The sequence below is a fragment of the Tetrao urogallus genome (assembly GCF_951394365.1).
Source record: "Tetrao urogallus genome assembly, chromosome: 8".
Classification (NCBI taxonomy): domain Eukaryota; kingdom Metazoa; phylum Chordata; class Aves; order Galliformes; family Phasianidae; genus Tetrao; species Tetrao urogallus.
In genome coordinates, this window is record NC_136821.1 from 25,440,696 (window position 1) to 25,455,730 (window position 15,035).

At 41.9% G+C, this 15,035-nt stretch overlaps 1 protein-coding gene across 1 annotated transcript; it reads left to right on the forward strand.

Moving 5' to 3' along the window:
- Positions 1–6,706: 6,706 nt before the first annotated feature.
- Positions 6,707–10,794, forward strand: SUMO1 (small ubiquitin like modifier 1; the record flags this gene model as incomplete). Its single annotated transcript, XM_079538883.1, has 5 exons — positions 6,707–6,712; positions 6,794–6,868; positions 7,966–8,043; positions 9,697–9,768; positions 10,726–10,794. The coding sequence occupies 5 exons, from the start codon at positions 6,707–6,709 to the stop codon at positions 10,792–10,794; spliced, it is 300 nt and encodes a 99-aa protein (XP_079395009.1).
- Between the last annotated feature and the right edge of the window lie 4,241 nt (positions 10,795–15,035).

Genomic DNA, 15,035 nt, shown 5'->3' on the forward strand with positions numbered 1-15,035 from the left:
ATTCAAAGCCCCGTTTCAGTGCTGATGGCCCAGGATGTCGTTTGGAACGTTATATTCACCCTTTTTACCAGCATGACCTGCTCCCGAGCAGCTGTGCCAGCATTAAGAGCCAACTAGATGTATTTAACGTTAAAAAACCTGGGTTTGGTAGGTTAAAGAGGCTTCTCACAGATTCTGAGCGGGAGCGCTGCAGCCCTTCTCTGCTCGGCTGCATCCGTGGCCTCGAGTACAGAGTTACACCTTAACCTGAGGGCATGAAGGGGAGCTCACCAACTCCAGGTGACAGATTAGTTGCAGAGGAGAATCAAGGAAGTTATAACACTTCCCACAATAGTCTAATTTAATTCCTGAGCAATGGCAGCAGCGATGGCTTTGAGTGTTCCGAGAAGAGCCTTACGTGTGCATGTTGTTTTCTTTAAAGCAGTGTGGTAGTGTTTTAACTGTGAATGTATAGTATATTGAATTTACACAGCTAAAGAAGAGGAGCGTGGGCTTGTTGATGCGTTTCCAACTTTCTCACAGGTCAAGGAGCAGCTCCGCAGACAGCGCACGCAGCTCGTGCCCTGGGGCCGCGACTTCTTTAACGAGGCGGAGCGGCGAGTCAGCGCGGTGTGTGCGGCCGTGCACGTGTCAGAGCCGAGCCTTTGTTCTGTATGGGGGCAGGCAGCTGTGCGAGCGTGCGCTTTTATTGCAGAACTGTGTAAGAAAATGGGTAGCGTTAAGAATTACGCTCAGGTCTTATGCTAGAGCCACACCGGTATACGGCTACCCCTCTGCATTTAGAGCTGTGCTTTCGCTTGTGAGTAGCAACGGCGTATAGGGTGAGCTTTGTTTTATTGTTGATACCGTGCGTCGTTTTGAAGCCGATTTGGGGGAAGGGCGTCGGGAGCGTTACTGAACTGACGCGCTCCCCCCGGCGGCAGTGCCGCCCGGCCCGCTGCCCGGCACACGGGCCGTCGGCGCCGCACCGCCCGCGATATGAGTCGCGTCCGCTGCGGGCCTAGCACGGCGCCGGCCGCGAAGCAACAGCGCAGTAGGCCGGGCCCCGCGTCCCGACGCGGAGCGAGCCAGGGCGGGCAGAGCCGAGCCCCGCTCGGGCGGGGAGGAGCCGGCGGCGGGAAGTGAGCTCAGGCGCACAGGAAATCCCGCCCGCGCCGCGGCCTGTGTTTGCGCTGCGGGCAGAGAAAGGAGCCGAGCCCCGCAGCGGCCCAGCCGAGCCCGCCGCCCGCCCCGCGCCCAGCCATGTCGGACCAGGTACGCGGGGAGCCCCGGCCACGGGGAGAGCGGCGTATACGAAGTCCCGCGGCCCGGGCGCGAGGCGGGAGCCGCTCCCTCCGCCCCCCCCCGCTCCCCCGGCCGCCCCCTGCAGACGGCGGGGCGGGGGTGTCCCGTCGGGGAGCGCGGTGTGTGTGTGTGTGGGGGGGGGGGGGGGGGGGGGGATGCCTCACGGCTCGGTCGAACTCTGCCTCCGACTCCGCTCCCTCCCCGCTAGGGGTGAATCCCTCCATCCCGCCCCGCTCGGGGCACTGGGAGCGGGGCCGGCCCCGGGGCGCGCTCCTGGTGGGGAGGGGGGGGTTGCGGCTCGGGGAGGGGGGCGGCGCGCGCGGCAGCCGCTGCTTTCCTTTCCTTTCGTTGCGGTTGCCCGGCGGTGCGGTGGGATGCTGCTCCATGGAGCGGGCTCTCCGCGGGTTGGGCCGGGCTTGCCGGGGCCCCCGGCTGCCTTAGGAACGCGAAAGGGGGGGGGGGAGGTGAACTCTGACTTGCCCGGTTCAGCGTTGTTTGCACGTATTAAACATCCGGTCCTTCACCCAGACCCTGTCCTGCCTCCGCTGGTGCGCCGTGATGTTGTCAGTTCTGACCGTCAGCCGGGGACTTCAATAGTTCCTTGTACGGCAAGTTCTTGGCTCGCTCGGCAGGCGCGCACAGAGCCCTTTGCTCGCATCCGTCGCGTTAGGCTGTGTGACCTGCTGGCTGGAAGCTACAACAGCGTTCCAGTTCCAATCTGTGTTCTGTTTGACTTTATCATTTATAGTACTTTCATATGGCAGTGTTTTCTAACTTTGTCACGATCGTTTGAATTCTGAAAAATCAATGTTAGTATCTACAAATGTTTCTTGCGATGCTGTGAAGTCAAGAATAGTGCCGGTGCCAGCCAGGGAATTACAGATATTCAAAACTTGATAGGCTGTATTTGCTGTGCAGAATAGCCTCCATAGGTTGTGAACAGAAATTATTGCTGTACGTGCTGGTGGTCATCTGCTGCTTTTCAGCCTTGTGCAGCTGTGTTGGTGAGGATGCTCCTGCCTCTCTGTGTGAGCGCAGCTGTTGCTGGCACCGGCTAGGGCACATCTTCAGTGCAGGGAACTGCAGGAAAGTGGCTGTGTAGACAGAAAGCACAAATTCTGAACTAGATTTTGTAGGCTGCAATTCACGTGACCCATTCTGTAGTGCTCTGCATTTGTGAATTAAGGCATGTTTTAACACATAGCAGCTTTCATTAAGTAATTCCTTCTCCAGCCCAGTCCTGCTAAAGCACATACATGTTTGGAACTGCTTGAAGTATGTAAAATTTCCTATATGGGATCACCTTTTTGGTCTTTGAATAACAGCCCATTTTGATATATTGAAAATAGTTAAGCTAAGTATTGTCGCTGTACGTGTCGCTGTACTGGGGAGACTGCAGCAAGAGCTCAACAGCTGCCTAAGTAACCATACAGCATGCAGGGCTGTAGACCTTATTCCCTTGTTTATCAAAGTAATCAGTTGAAGTAATATCAACTAGAATAATTTGCTTCTGTATGGGAATTGTTGAGTCACAGCTTGAACCTCTGGTTGAGCACCTGGGGAAGGGACCTGGTCAGCCCTGAAAGCACATGTGAAGGCACTTCAGCTGTGTGACAGGAAAGGGTTGATCCTGGCTGCACCTCCCCTAGACCCATTTAAGGGCTGACTGCCACTGGGGAAAGGTTTCTTTCTGGAGATCTCTCCTTGGTGAAGCTTTCCTCTGTGAACCTGGAATCTTCTAATACAGGGGAGCAATCTTCTCTTCCTTTACAGCACCTTTCTATTGTGCTGGTCCTTCCATCATCACGCCTTTGTAGTAACACCTTTCCCATTGTATTGATCTGTTCAATTGCTACAGCCTGAAATTGGACATTGCTTACTGTGTCTTCCTTGTGGCTCTGAAATTAAGAGGATGGATGCCATTTGGCAGTAGTTATGCTTTTGACCCATCCTTCTAGTATAAATCAAGAAACATGCTTGATTTAGTAACTTTATTCCCAAGGAGATAGGTACTTTCTTATTGTAAAAGTTACTGTAAGATAGGCAAACTGCAAAAAGCACATGGCTGCTTGGTGGGATCCAAGCAGAAGAGAAAATTTGTTTCCTTCTCTGAAGCATCCTGGGTTGTTTTTGCTCTAGTTGAACACAAGTGTCTGTCTCTTCCTGGACCATAAATGGAATGCTGTGGCACAATTTTATACGTTCTCTCACTCCTGTAGCAAATGTCAGAGTTCAATGGCTGGATTATGAAGCGTAGTGCAATTGTGTAATTTTGATCTGGGTATGTTTAGACAGTAAAGTCTAAGCACTTGAGAAAACTGGAAGAGGAAATTTGTAATACACAAGCTTACAATACTTGTTTTGTGGTTCTGCTAGCTATAGCAGCAAATACCTGGCACACTTAGTACATTTCATCCAAGAAGCTTTGGGTGCTTTAAGGTCATGAATTCAGTATTGACACAAATGTGAGACTACTAGCTGCCTCACTTCATGCTCTTTAGGTGAAAAGGGTTTGACTGTGTTTTTGGCTATGTTTAACTGTGTTATGACCTAGTTATAGGTGAAATAGATTTGACTATGGAAAAAACTCTATAAAACCTTGGAGATCTAATGGAAAGTTAGAACTGGGGTATTCTTCTTTTGTTTGTGTGCTTATTTTTCTTTTAATGTAGAATTTCATGGTGGAAGAGTAACATCATTGCTGTTCACAGTGGAAGTGAAAGTCTGGGGGATAGCTGGTGGGTTAGTGATCCAGGGTTTTGTTAGTAAATGCTAGTTGTTTACTCCTTGCTCTATTTGTTCTTACGAGGTTTTCTGCTGGGCTTTACCATTTGGCATTGAATCGCAGTGTAGTTAGCAATGACAAGATGCAGAGAGGTGTTTTGCAAGGTCTTGTATTGATTTCAAACCTTTTGCATTGTTTTATTTATTTATTTTTATTTGTGTCAACATAGATTTGACCTTGTTTTTCTTTTCCTGAAGTTCTGTCTCAGCACTGATTTTTGTGATGTGGGTGATAAGCTGCTTGGGCTTTAAACAAGCATCTTAATGGTATGGTGTTTTAGGACTCTAGTTCCCTTTTTCTAATTCCTGCTTTCTCTACTGCTTGCTGCTTTCCCTATTAGAGTTTAGTACTTGAGTCTTCTTTCCCTGTGAGTAGAAAACAAATAACTTAGGAATCATTGATTTCCAGCTGTATTGGCCAGAGGTGCTGCTACAGTAGTAATAATATTTTGTCATACTTTTTACAGGCTGATTTGGTTATAGGAGCTAAGTAGGTAAATGTTAGAATGAAGTGTTTGAACAAATACGAATACTTATTTTGGGATAATATGCTGCTGTGCAATTCAGTTCTTATGCAGAAGTAAGCTAAGACAGTGACTGATCTGATCCTTTGAAAGGAGGGGATGTCTTAAATTCTCCTACAAACAGGAGAAATTTGTTACGTGCTTTGTATCTATAGAGAACTGAAACATTTTGTTTCCTTGAGGCTAGTAATCCTAGGCAATACACATAGGCAATAAAAATGCTGCTTGTGCAAGCAATTAGGACAGGTGTTGGTTCTCATTTTTACTCTGTGAGTCAGGAGTGAAAGCCAGCATATTTTTATTCCTGCAAGTAGTCCATGAGATTAGAATTCAACTGTGTTAGAAAGGGAAAACTTAAGTGGGAAGCTTGCTTGTTGAGACTGTTACTGGTAAAGACTCTTTTCACGTGTCCAAAGTGACTTGCTCAGAGACTTGAGAGCGTCCAGTTCCTGGAAGGCTTGGGGTTAATCTTTTTTATTTGATCTTTGAGGGTGATACATCAATTCCAGTAGTCTAGATTGGGCCCGGGTGAATATCAGGCCAGGTGGAGTCTATGGCTTTTGATGCTGCAAAAATGGAATGGATTGGGCTTGAGGCAGTATTCAAAATTACACAAAGAGCTGCTCTTTTTCCTTTCGTCCGGATTAAGTAGTGCACATAGGGGAGGTAGTTACAGGCTTCCTGCCCTTTTGCAAGTTGTTATAATAGAGTCATAGAACAGTTTGGGTTGGAAGGGATCTCTAAGATCATCTAGTTCCAACCCCCCTGCTAGAGGCAGGGACACTTCCCACTGGACAAGTATGTAGTTATGCTTGTTTAACCTCTGGGAGGGTGGGAGGAGATGCTCAGAAAGGTTCATCTACCATTTTAATACGGAGTTAGAGGTTTATCTGGATGGCCTTAATATGTAGGTGTTGTATGGATTTTAAGTTCAGGCATACAGAGGATATTTGTACGTACTCAGTAAAAATCACCTTTATGGCTGGGAAGACATGTATTAGATACATGTAAACTTTCTACTCATTTTGTCTACTGTGCTAAGCAGTAGAATGAAAAAGGAAGATGGAACACGATCAGCAGGAAGTCTGTATTTCTGATTACTTGGGAAGGCTTTTTGATTGAATACCAGCTGGACCTGTGGTGGTGTCTGTATGGGATCCCTTGTGTTGTAATGGAACATAACTGAAGCCCTGATCCAAATGTGTAGTGGCAGGCAAAAGAGATAGGGCTAGTACTGCCTGCTCTTTGGCTTACTTTATTTATCAGCAGCTAACATGAGAACTTTGATGTCCCTGATTCATGCTTTATAGAATATGGCACGTAAGTTGAAGAGCTTTACTGCTTGAAATGTTGAGTCAAAGTTTCCTGTACAATTAATTCTTATCCTGGAGAAATACCAAAGCAATGTAGTTCTTAGAAGTAAAAGTTAAATTTTTAAGAGTTAGTCTTGTAACAAACATACTAGAAGGAAACTTTTAACCAATGTTGTTTTGTAGTCATAGGAGAAGGTGGCTTACTGTCCTTTTGAAAGTAGTATCTGCTGTTGATGCAGTAGAAAGATGGGAAAGTGTTGTGTGGTTCACTGCCTTTACACTGGTAGGGAGTTATGAGTATTTATTTACTCATGCTGTCCTTTTTGTCAAGTGTCTGAGTCTGTTGGTATACTTCCTTTTTTTGTTTTTTTTTTGTTTTTTTTTTTTTGCTATCTGCTTGTTGAGTTAGTGGTATAAAATCATATCTCCCAGATCTTTTCATCTGTCACCTATTTTTAAATTGTAGAATCGAAGGATTGCTCAGGTTGGAAAAGACCTCAAGGTCATCAAGTCTGTCATCAACGGCAACCTAACCTTGCTACCCTAACTCTAACAACCCTCAGCTAATTCATGTCCCTGAGCACCACATCCAAGTGGTTTTTAAACACATCCAGGGATGGCGACTCAACCACCTCTCTGGGAAGCCTGTTCCAGTGCTCCCCAGTGATCCTTCTTTTGTTCTTCATGGTGTTTCTTTCATCATCAACTTCTCACACATAGACAGCCTATTGTAGTAGCATGCTACTATTTTCACGCATAGAGGATGAAATAAGATACCTTAAATACTGTGAATTTAACATGATGAGGGTAACTGGCATCATATTGTCTAGTGAAAATAAGTGTTGGACTTCAATCGTAAGGGTTTTTTTTTGAATGCTTTTCTTGCAGGAAGCAAAGCCTTCAGCTGAGGACTTAGGAGATAAGAAAGAGGGGGAATACATTAAACTCAAAGTCATTGGGCAGGTGAGTTTTCGCTTAATGGATATCTGGGAGATGGTGTAAATCTTTAAACTATTGAAATGAATGGGAGAAAGTTGATACTGTAAGTTGTTCATTGTGAGTCTTCCCCTCCAGACCCCAAATAAATATTTACTAATTGTCAGCAGTGTGTGATAGCATACTCTTAAATTTGGGTCTTTGCATTTCATATACACCAAGTGTGAGATCAGCCCTACTGGATAAGAATAGGAAGAGGATTCTGTTGATTGACTTGTTGGTAATGGGTGCTGGATTGTAAGTCCGAATTTGTATTGTTTAAATAAATACCTAACTTCTTTCCGAACAGAAGTCTTTCTCCACAGAGAACCATTAGTTCATCTGATTTAACTCATTTGTTGGAATATTAGTGCAATTGTTTTTTACTGGAGACATGATTTTAACTGGTGCTAACATAAACTGAAATCTTGCTGGTTTAATCACCTATGATGAGAGCACATTCAAAAGCTGTGTGACCCATGTACTGTTTGTGCAGAACCTTTTGTGGTCTGCTTTATCTGCAGCCATTTTGACAAATGCAGTGAATTTTACCTTATTGCTTGTAGGAAGGACTACAGAATAATGAGAGCTGAGATTTTGCTTTAGGTTGATGTTATGTTGCCAAGTCAGCCTGTATCCTAAGTTCCAGATAATTGCTCTATTTGAACAAGGTTTTGCATATATTTTGAAATACAAGCTTTAACTTGTCTCGTGGAATCTTTGAGCAGAAGTCCCCTGCATATGTATGTTTGTATTTTGTAAGTATGTCAGCTGGTTAAAGATGGAGTACAGACTGAGCTGAGTATGGTATTTAATACTTCTAAATCCAAAAATGTCCATAGTGAGCCAAAGGCTATACTGTGCCATCTGTTTTAAAACAGGGCTTCCTGCAAAAGTGATGAATGTAAGTGCATAAGATGAACCTCTTAAGATGATTTAGCAGTCACTAAATCATGCCCAGTGATAGTTAAATAATGTTCTGTGCTACTTTTTCTGTAAGACTTTCTTAATGAAACCCTTAAAATGAGCATAGAAAAAGCAAGCAGTTACTAAAATAATCTTTTTTTTTCCTTTTCTGTTCTTAGGACAGCAGTGAAATTCACTTCAAGGTGAAAATGACAACACACCTTAAGAAACTCAAAGAATCATACTGTCAAAGACAGGTTTGTGAAACAATGACACTGGATGTATAGTGGCTGTTCAGAAGGTGTAGAAGTGATCTTTTAAAATGTCCACGCTTGCATTTATAGTTACTGTAAAATCTTCTGGGTCCAAATTCCCGTGAAATAGAATACTGCAGCTTGGGATGAGGGCAGCCTTAGACATTGTTACTGTCAAAAGTATGGTAATAAATTTACGCTAGCTATTATACCCTAACCTGAAGAAATATTCAGTATTAACGGTTGGTACAGGTAAATAGTAACTACTGTTCCAGGACAGAAAATGCATGTTCACTTGCAGGTTCTGTGGCAGATACTGTGGATTCAGTGATGCTATTTCTAGTGGCCCTGGCCTACTTCACTCCTAGCTTTGGGGACAGATGCCTTATATGGCCTTTTCTTGAGCAATTGCATGGAAGTTCAGTGGATAAAATTATTAAATAAAAAAAAAAAAACCTTTTTAGTGATGAGCTCAATTTGCATCAAAGTATGGCCAGTTCTGTTGAAATGCCTTTTTTATACTATGATGCATTAGATTTTCTGTGTCTTTGTACACTAATGTTGCTATATGGCCTCCTATCCTACTAGAGAAGGAGATAAAAGGTTAAACAACGGGTATCTTTGTAGCAAAAATGAACAAATTATTAAAATTGGCATTCATCAGAAAACTTAAAAGCAGATTCTGGAAATCATTTGTGCAGTTAGTCGTATTCACTGTTGGAAATGCTTGTGCAGACTTTTTTTCTGAGAAATCCATGTTTCAGCAGACAGAACTATATCCGTCTCCTGGCTGAATGCTGGAGAGTCCCACTTCCTTCATCTATAGTCAACACTGGTTTTGGTGTCAAGTAATCTTTATCTTCTAGAGGGACACCAAGCATTTCTTCCAAGCTGCCCAGAGGGATTGTTGGAGCATTGTGGAAAGCTTTTCCTACTTATGAGTTGTTCTGCCTAATAATTTGCAAGCAGTATTTCTGAGATGTAATTGATGCACTAAACAGTTCATATTTCACTTACGCTTACTTTGCTGATAATGCATATGAAAGAAGTGGAAAAGGTTAGATGTTTGTCTTAGTTGCAAAGGTGAAGTGTGCTATTGAGTTTAACAGAGGAATACTGTACACTGGACCTCATTTTATTTGCTCTTGGGGTGCACCTTTCTCTGCTCCCTATCCTTCACAGTGTAGAGCTTTTGCAGAGCTTGTAGCTGTAAAGGATACCATCCTTTCTTACAGTGATATACCACTGTGAAAGCAAGAGTAGGAGTTCCTGAAATACACACATTCTGTATGTTATGCTAGTCTTTAATAAGGCTGATAAATGGTTCAGAAGAAGGTTGCACCTTCATGTAATGTCTTGGAAGAGAGGGTATAGTTGGTACTTTAGAGGAGGTGAGGGGGGAAATGCTAAGAAAGTTTCCCAGTTCTTGAGCTAGAAGAGCTTTACTGTAACTTGGGAAGAACTATGCAGTTCAGAACCATTATTCCCCTCAAGACACTTGGTAGTTTACGTGGGAGCAACAGGATAGCTGACCTCTCTGTGTAACAAGAAACTACACTTTCTTTTTTGACTTACACGTGTGTGGTTTTTATTAAAAATGTATTATCAATGTGTACATCTCAGTTGAGTTTTTCTTATGCATTTCTTTTTTTTAAGGGTGTTCCAATGAACTCACTCAGGTTTCTCTTCGAGGGTCAGAGAATTACTGATAATCATACCCCCAAGGAGGTGAGTTTCTTTTCAAAGAGTGTTGCATACAGCATTCAGTGGAGAAACTAAATGCAAAATTTGTTAATCTGTTCTGCTAAACTAATCTGATTTGTTTCTTTAAATATAGCCGACCTCTTAGAATATATCTGACTAAATGTAGTCTGACTGTACTTGTCTGACTGAAGTTTTTAGTAAGGCTGGTACATAGGTCAGAAAAAAGACTGATTGGACCTTCACATGTAATTTTCCCTCAGAAGAAAGATATAGTCACTGCTCATCAGTGAAAAAAAATCTGGGGGAGCCGATCAGTTGTTGAACTAGATCTTCAGCTTGAATTTGAAACAAACGTGTATTTTGTTCACATTTATTAGATGGAAGTGTAAATAAACAGCAAACAGGTTACTTCTGCTGTACAGTGACTTCCACCAATTGTTATGATAAAGCAGGAAGAAACATTGAAATATAATGATGACTTTCTAGAAAAAAATCAAACGTTGAATTCCGCAATGAGCAGGTTACTTTGAGACAACAGCTGTGAACAGGCTTTGAGTTGCAAGCTGTCGGTCTTAGTGGTATCATGCTTAGCAGCATGCAGTATATAATCCATATGGCTATACAGCAGATGCATTCACAGTGTTGGTAGTTACATTCCTGTGCATCTGTTGCCTGAGAAGGAGTTCAGAGGAGAGTAAAGCTAGTAATTCCCAAGCTGATGTGTACTGCTTCACAAGTGGATTTAGACCACAGATAAGATTATTGCTTTGACTGAGATGTGCTGAAAAGTATATGATGGAAGAAAAAATACTTAAGATTGTGAGTGTTGGCTAGTAAGGTATTGAAAATTTTTTCACCCCTTTGTCCTTTGAAAAATTATGGGACAGGAGAACAAAGCATCAGATAGCTTTTCTAGGACCTGCTCTGAATTCAGTGCACCAGATTTATAACAATTGTGCTGTTTTTTCTCTGTTCTCACAGCTGGGGATGGAGGAGGAAGATGTGATTGAAGTTTATCAGGAACAGACGGGGGGTCACTCAACAGTTTAGATCCTTCTGTTTGTTTTATTTCCCCTTAATCCTTTTTTATTTTTAAATAATAGTTCTTTTGTAATGTGGTGTTCAACACTGAATTGAAACTGGCACCCCATCTCTGGGAGTTTATTTTCAAGCGTCTGGTATTTTAAATTCTCGTGCTCATTATACACTATTGTTTCTGTTTCCATTGTGCTGAACTTCTGTGATCCAGCTGCAGCCCTGCTCTCCTTTTCCCTTCCGCCCTCCCCTTTAGAAATACACGTACACACATGCATTTGTATGTTCACTAGGTTCGTGCATTTCAGGCACGAAGGTTGTAAGATCTGCCAGGTGGGCGAGTGTTCTTAATGACTTCCATATCTGCCCTGAAGTTTTGATGTGTGACTGTTTCACTCCTGGACTATAACTTTCAGTGCGAGATGAAGTTTTTCAGAACTAAACTGTGGAGAAATCATGTATCCATAACTCAGAGCTATTTTGCTTAAATTGTGCTGATGGCCCAACGAAGAAGATCAGAGTTTGAAATGAAAAGGCTAGAACCGTTGTCATCTGTACCTTGCTCCAGAGATGGCTTTGCTGAAGACATAGAATTGAAAACCCTAATGAATCTTAAATCTTGCCAGAAGAGCCCAGAAGCATTTTAACTTCATATAGCAATTAGTACACGCAGGTATTCATGCAAGAATGTTCACAGCAGGCAACTGGTGTTACTTTGACACTCTTGTTTGTACCTTTTGGCCTGGGACATGGGTTTTGAATGGACATTGTCTGTACCAGCTTCATTTAAAATAAACAAGAAAAACGATTTTGTAAACAATTTGCATTTTCTTTTCAAATGTTTGGAAATGAACAAAAATGTGAAAGGAGATAACTGGGGCTTTCCTGTCTAGTGCCTCTACATAGAAGGCAGAAGAAAAGTTGTGGTCTGTAAACATACATTGTACAAAACCATTTACTTTTTTTTTCATTTGCATAAGCAATATGTTTACTGGTTTGGATAGCAGGTGACTCTTTAAGACTACTGGCTGTTTCTTGTCCTGTTAGGGAATGTTCACGTAGTTACATACTGCTTTACTTTATGCACAAAAGTTAAACTGAAGATGCAACTTGGAAGAGAATACAAGGGTTTAATATCTACATTTCATATGACTATGGTACTAATGAGTGATCTATCTATGATGGATGACATGGGAGTGTCGAGATGCTTCAGCTCACTCGAGGGTCATGTTCATGTTGTAGCTAGTTGCAGGTTCCAGATAGCCTTGAAAACCTTTGATTGGGTGTGAAAGCTCATATGGAAGGTTATAAGCAGGGCAAGATAGCGAAGATTTCTGCATTGTACCTGCTCCAGTTTTTCAGCAGGTGGATAGGACTTGTTCTTGGTTTTGTAAATCAAGTTCATTTACGAATGACAGATTAATTTAAAAGCATTTTAGTGCTTGGAAGAAATTGCAGATGAGCTGTCCGTGATCAGTTTTTATGGCTCTTGCTATAAAGCTGTACAGGAACTTTCCTTCTTGTGGTTTGTGTCTGATTTTATTTATTTACTAATACTTTTGTATGCATAGTAGCACTGAAATTTTTTAAAACATTAAAACTTTTGATTAATAAATGTTAGAATATGGGACTTCAATTTTCAGGTATTCTATATAATTCAGTTCTTCCCACTGTGATGGCTTCTTTGGACTTAGCTCCAGTTGCTTTTTGAGAACAATAAGTGTACCCTCTTCAGAATACCAGAAATAAAACAGCCTTGTGATTACTATCAGATCATCTCTAATTTAATTTTTGTAATGCTCTTGTTAGTAGACAAGTTCTCATTATCCCACTTCTGCAAATTAAGAACAGAGGCACAGGGGACAGTGGTTTACTGAGGTCACTCGGGAAACTGAAGGTGGAGATGAAAAAAGAATCCAGTTCCCCCGTGTTTGATGCTAGCACTGTTGCTGTGTCAGCTTTCTTTGGTTCCTGCTGTTCACTTTACTCTTTCGAGTCTGCTTTACGTGCTCTTCCATATCAGTTTTCTAGTTTTGAAGCGCTGCCTCACCGGAGGATATGGAGGAGAGCTTCCTGGCAAATGCGATTGCAGCTTCAGTGGTATGAACCTCAAGGCTGAGGTGTTTGGTTTTTTTTTCTGTTGCATACCATTCCCCTGAAACATGTCTGTTTATAGAGTGGACATGATACTAGTGGCAAAATGACTTCTTTTTGATCCATTATCAAGCATCAAGGATCTAAGGCAATGTCTGTGCAGTTGCAACAGTTTATGGAACAGCAATAAATAGGAAACTGTACTCTGACTGCAAGATTAGCACTGAGAGCTTCATGTAAAATAAACAAGCTACACGTGCATTGGTGCCTTTTTAAGGAACTTTGTTTTTTGAAAGTTGTACTTTGAAATAAGCCATACATTTTGAAGTTGAGAGGATGAAGACTTAGTTTTTCTTTCATTTCTTTGGATCAAGTAATTTCCAAAAAACTGTTCTGAGAAGATGATCTGAATTGCTCTTTCTAAATCATTCATGGATTTGAAGCTCATGACTGGACATCAGTCTCCTTTGTATGTTGGAGAAAAATAGACAAAAATCTCTTCCTGCTTGTGAAATTTGGCATCCTCTTCACTGATGGGCTTACCTGTTAATCAGAAAAGCTCAGGTCAGCTGTTGATAGCTGCTCCTGCTCAGTGGTTTTTGGCTGTTATTGTTTAGAAAAGTGGTGAATGTTGGAAAAAGAAACAGACTTAACAGCAGGAAGATGTAGAGGCTATTCACTTCAAATATTAAAGCAATTTAAATATTTCTAATTATGAGTTAATGTACTTGATATTCATTATACTGTGTAAAAACTGCATTGGTAAATGCTGTATAAGATATCAGGTTCCATGTGGAGGTCTTTAAAGCTTATATGCTTGAAGTATTTGTATATTTTCTTAAATACGTTTATATCTACATAATCAATTGTAAATTCAAGAAAATGAAGTTTAGAAGTTAAATGTTTAAATGCTTGCAGGCTTTTTAGAACCTATGCTTGATGCATATTGAATTCAAGTGAAGTTAAGCTTCAGCTTAGGGAGATCACAGGAGTTGATTACTCTTCTTTGCAGGAGACTCTACAGGAACAGCAATACAATTTGGATCTACAAATGTCATTTTCTTTCACTAGATAATATTAGTCAAGCAGAAAATAAGATGACTGGCAAAGAAAAGTTCTTGTCTTGCTATAGTTTATCTTACTGTTGATACTGAAAACTTGCCTTTTCTGAAACAATAGCACGTCAATTGATTGAGTTGGGTGTTTCTTCCAAAAGTCAGCAATAAGGTCTTTATACCTTTTGTAAAAAGACAATTCTATTTTTGTTTCTTCTTTCTACTGAAGTGGGCCCAAAAATCTATGGTGAAGCTGCAAAAGATAAGCAAAATGTATTCTGGCACCTCAAATGGTTATAAAGGTTATCATGGTCTGTCTAGGTTAATTTTCACTGGCTGATAAAACACGAATGCTTTTACTTCCTCTCAATGTGATGTGTATACAGACCATAGTTGCAATCTGGGAAAATAGCTTTGGGAATGAGAACAGCACCAATTTGGTAAAGAAAAAAACATTGCTCCTCTTTTGAATAAGGTTGGAACCTTTAGCTGAAAGAACTCACTGCAGTGACCCATACCAAGTATTTATTCTGTGTGGTTTTTCAGACCTAGCTTTTCAAGTAGCTGAAAATAACAAAACACCTATGGATGAGAAGTATTTTGTGTTCTAGTCCAGTAGCTTCGATTAGCAGCGCTTACTAGAATTGCAGATGTTGCTTCGGAGTCTCCTCTTTGCCTGCAAACTGTTGATAAAATGGACCGAAAACACAAGTCAGACTTCCTCAGGTTAGAAAGCTGATGTTTTGACTTGAAACCTGTGAACTCAGTAGGCTCATGGCTGGCTAACTGGTGCTTTATGCCAGTATGCAACACTGCCCTTTGAGGCACAACCTGGACAGGAGCCCAGACTTACCTCGGAGTTGGCTTTGAGCGAGCTTTGAAACAGGCTGGGAAAGAAAATTTTTGCTTATGCTTATACCTTATTGTGAGACAGTATGTTTTCGTGTCACAACAAGATGGGTAGAGCAAACAGCTATTCCTGCTCAACTGCAGTCATGATGAATCCTTTCATCCCTTGAAGAGTTCTGTGCTGTTTGCAGTGTTTTGGTATGCAATGTACAAACTCCGTGTGTTGAGGTGTTCATAGGAAAGAGCTCTGGAAGCATG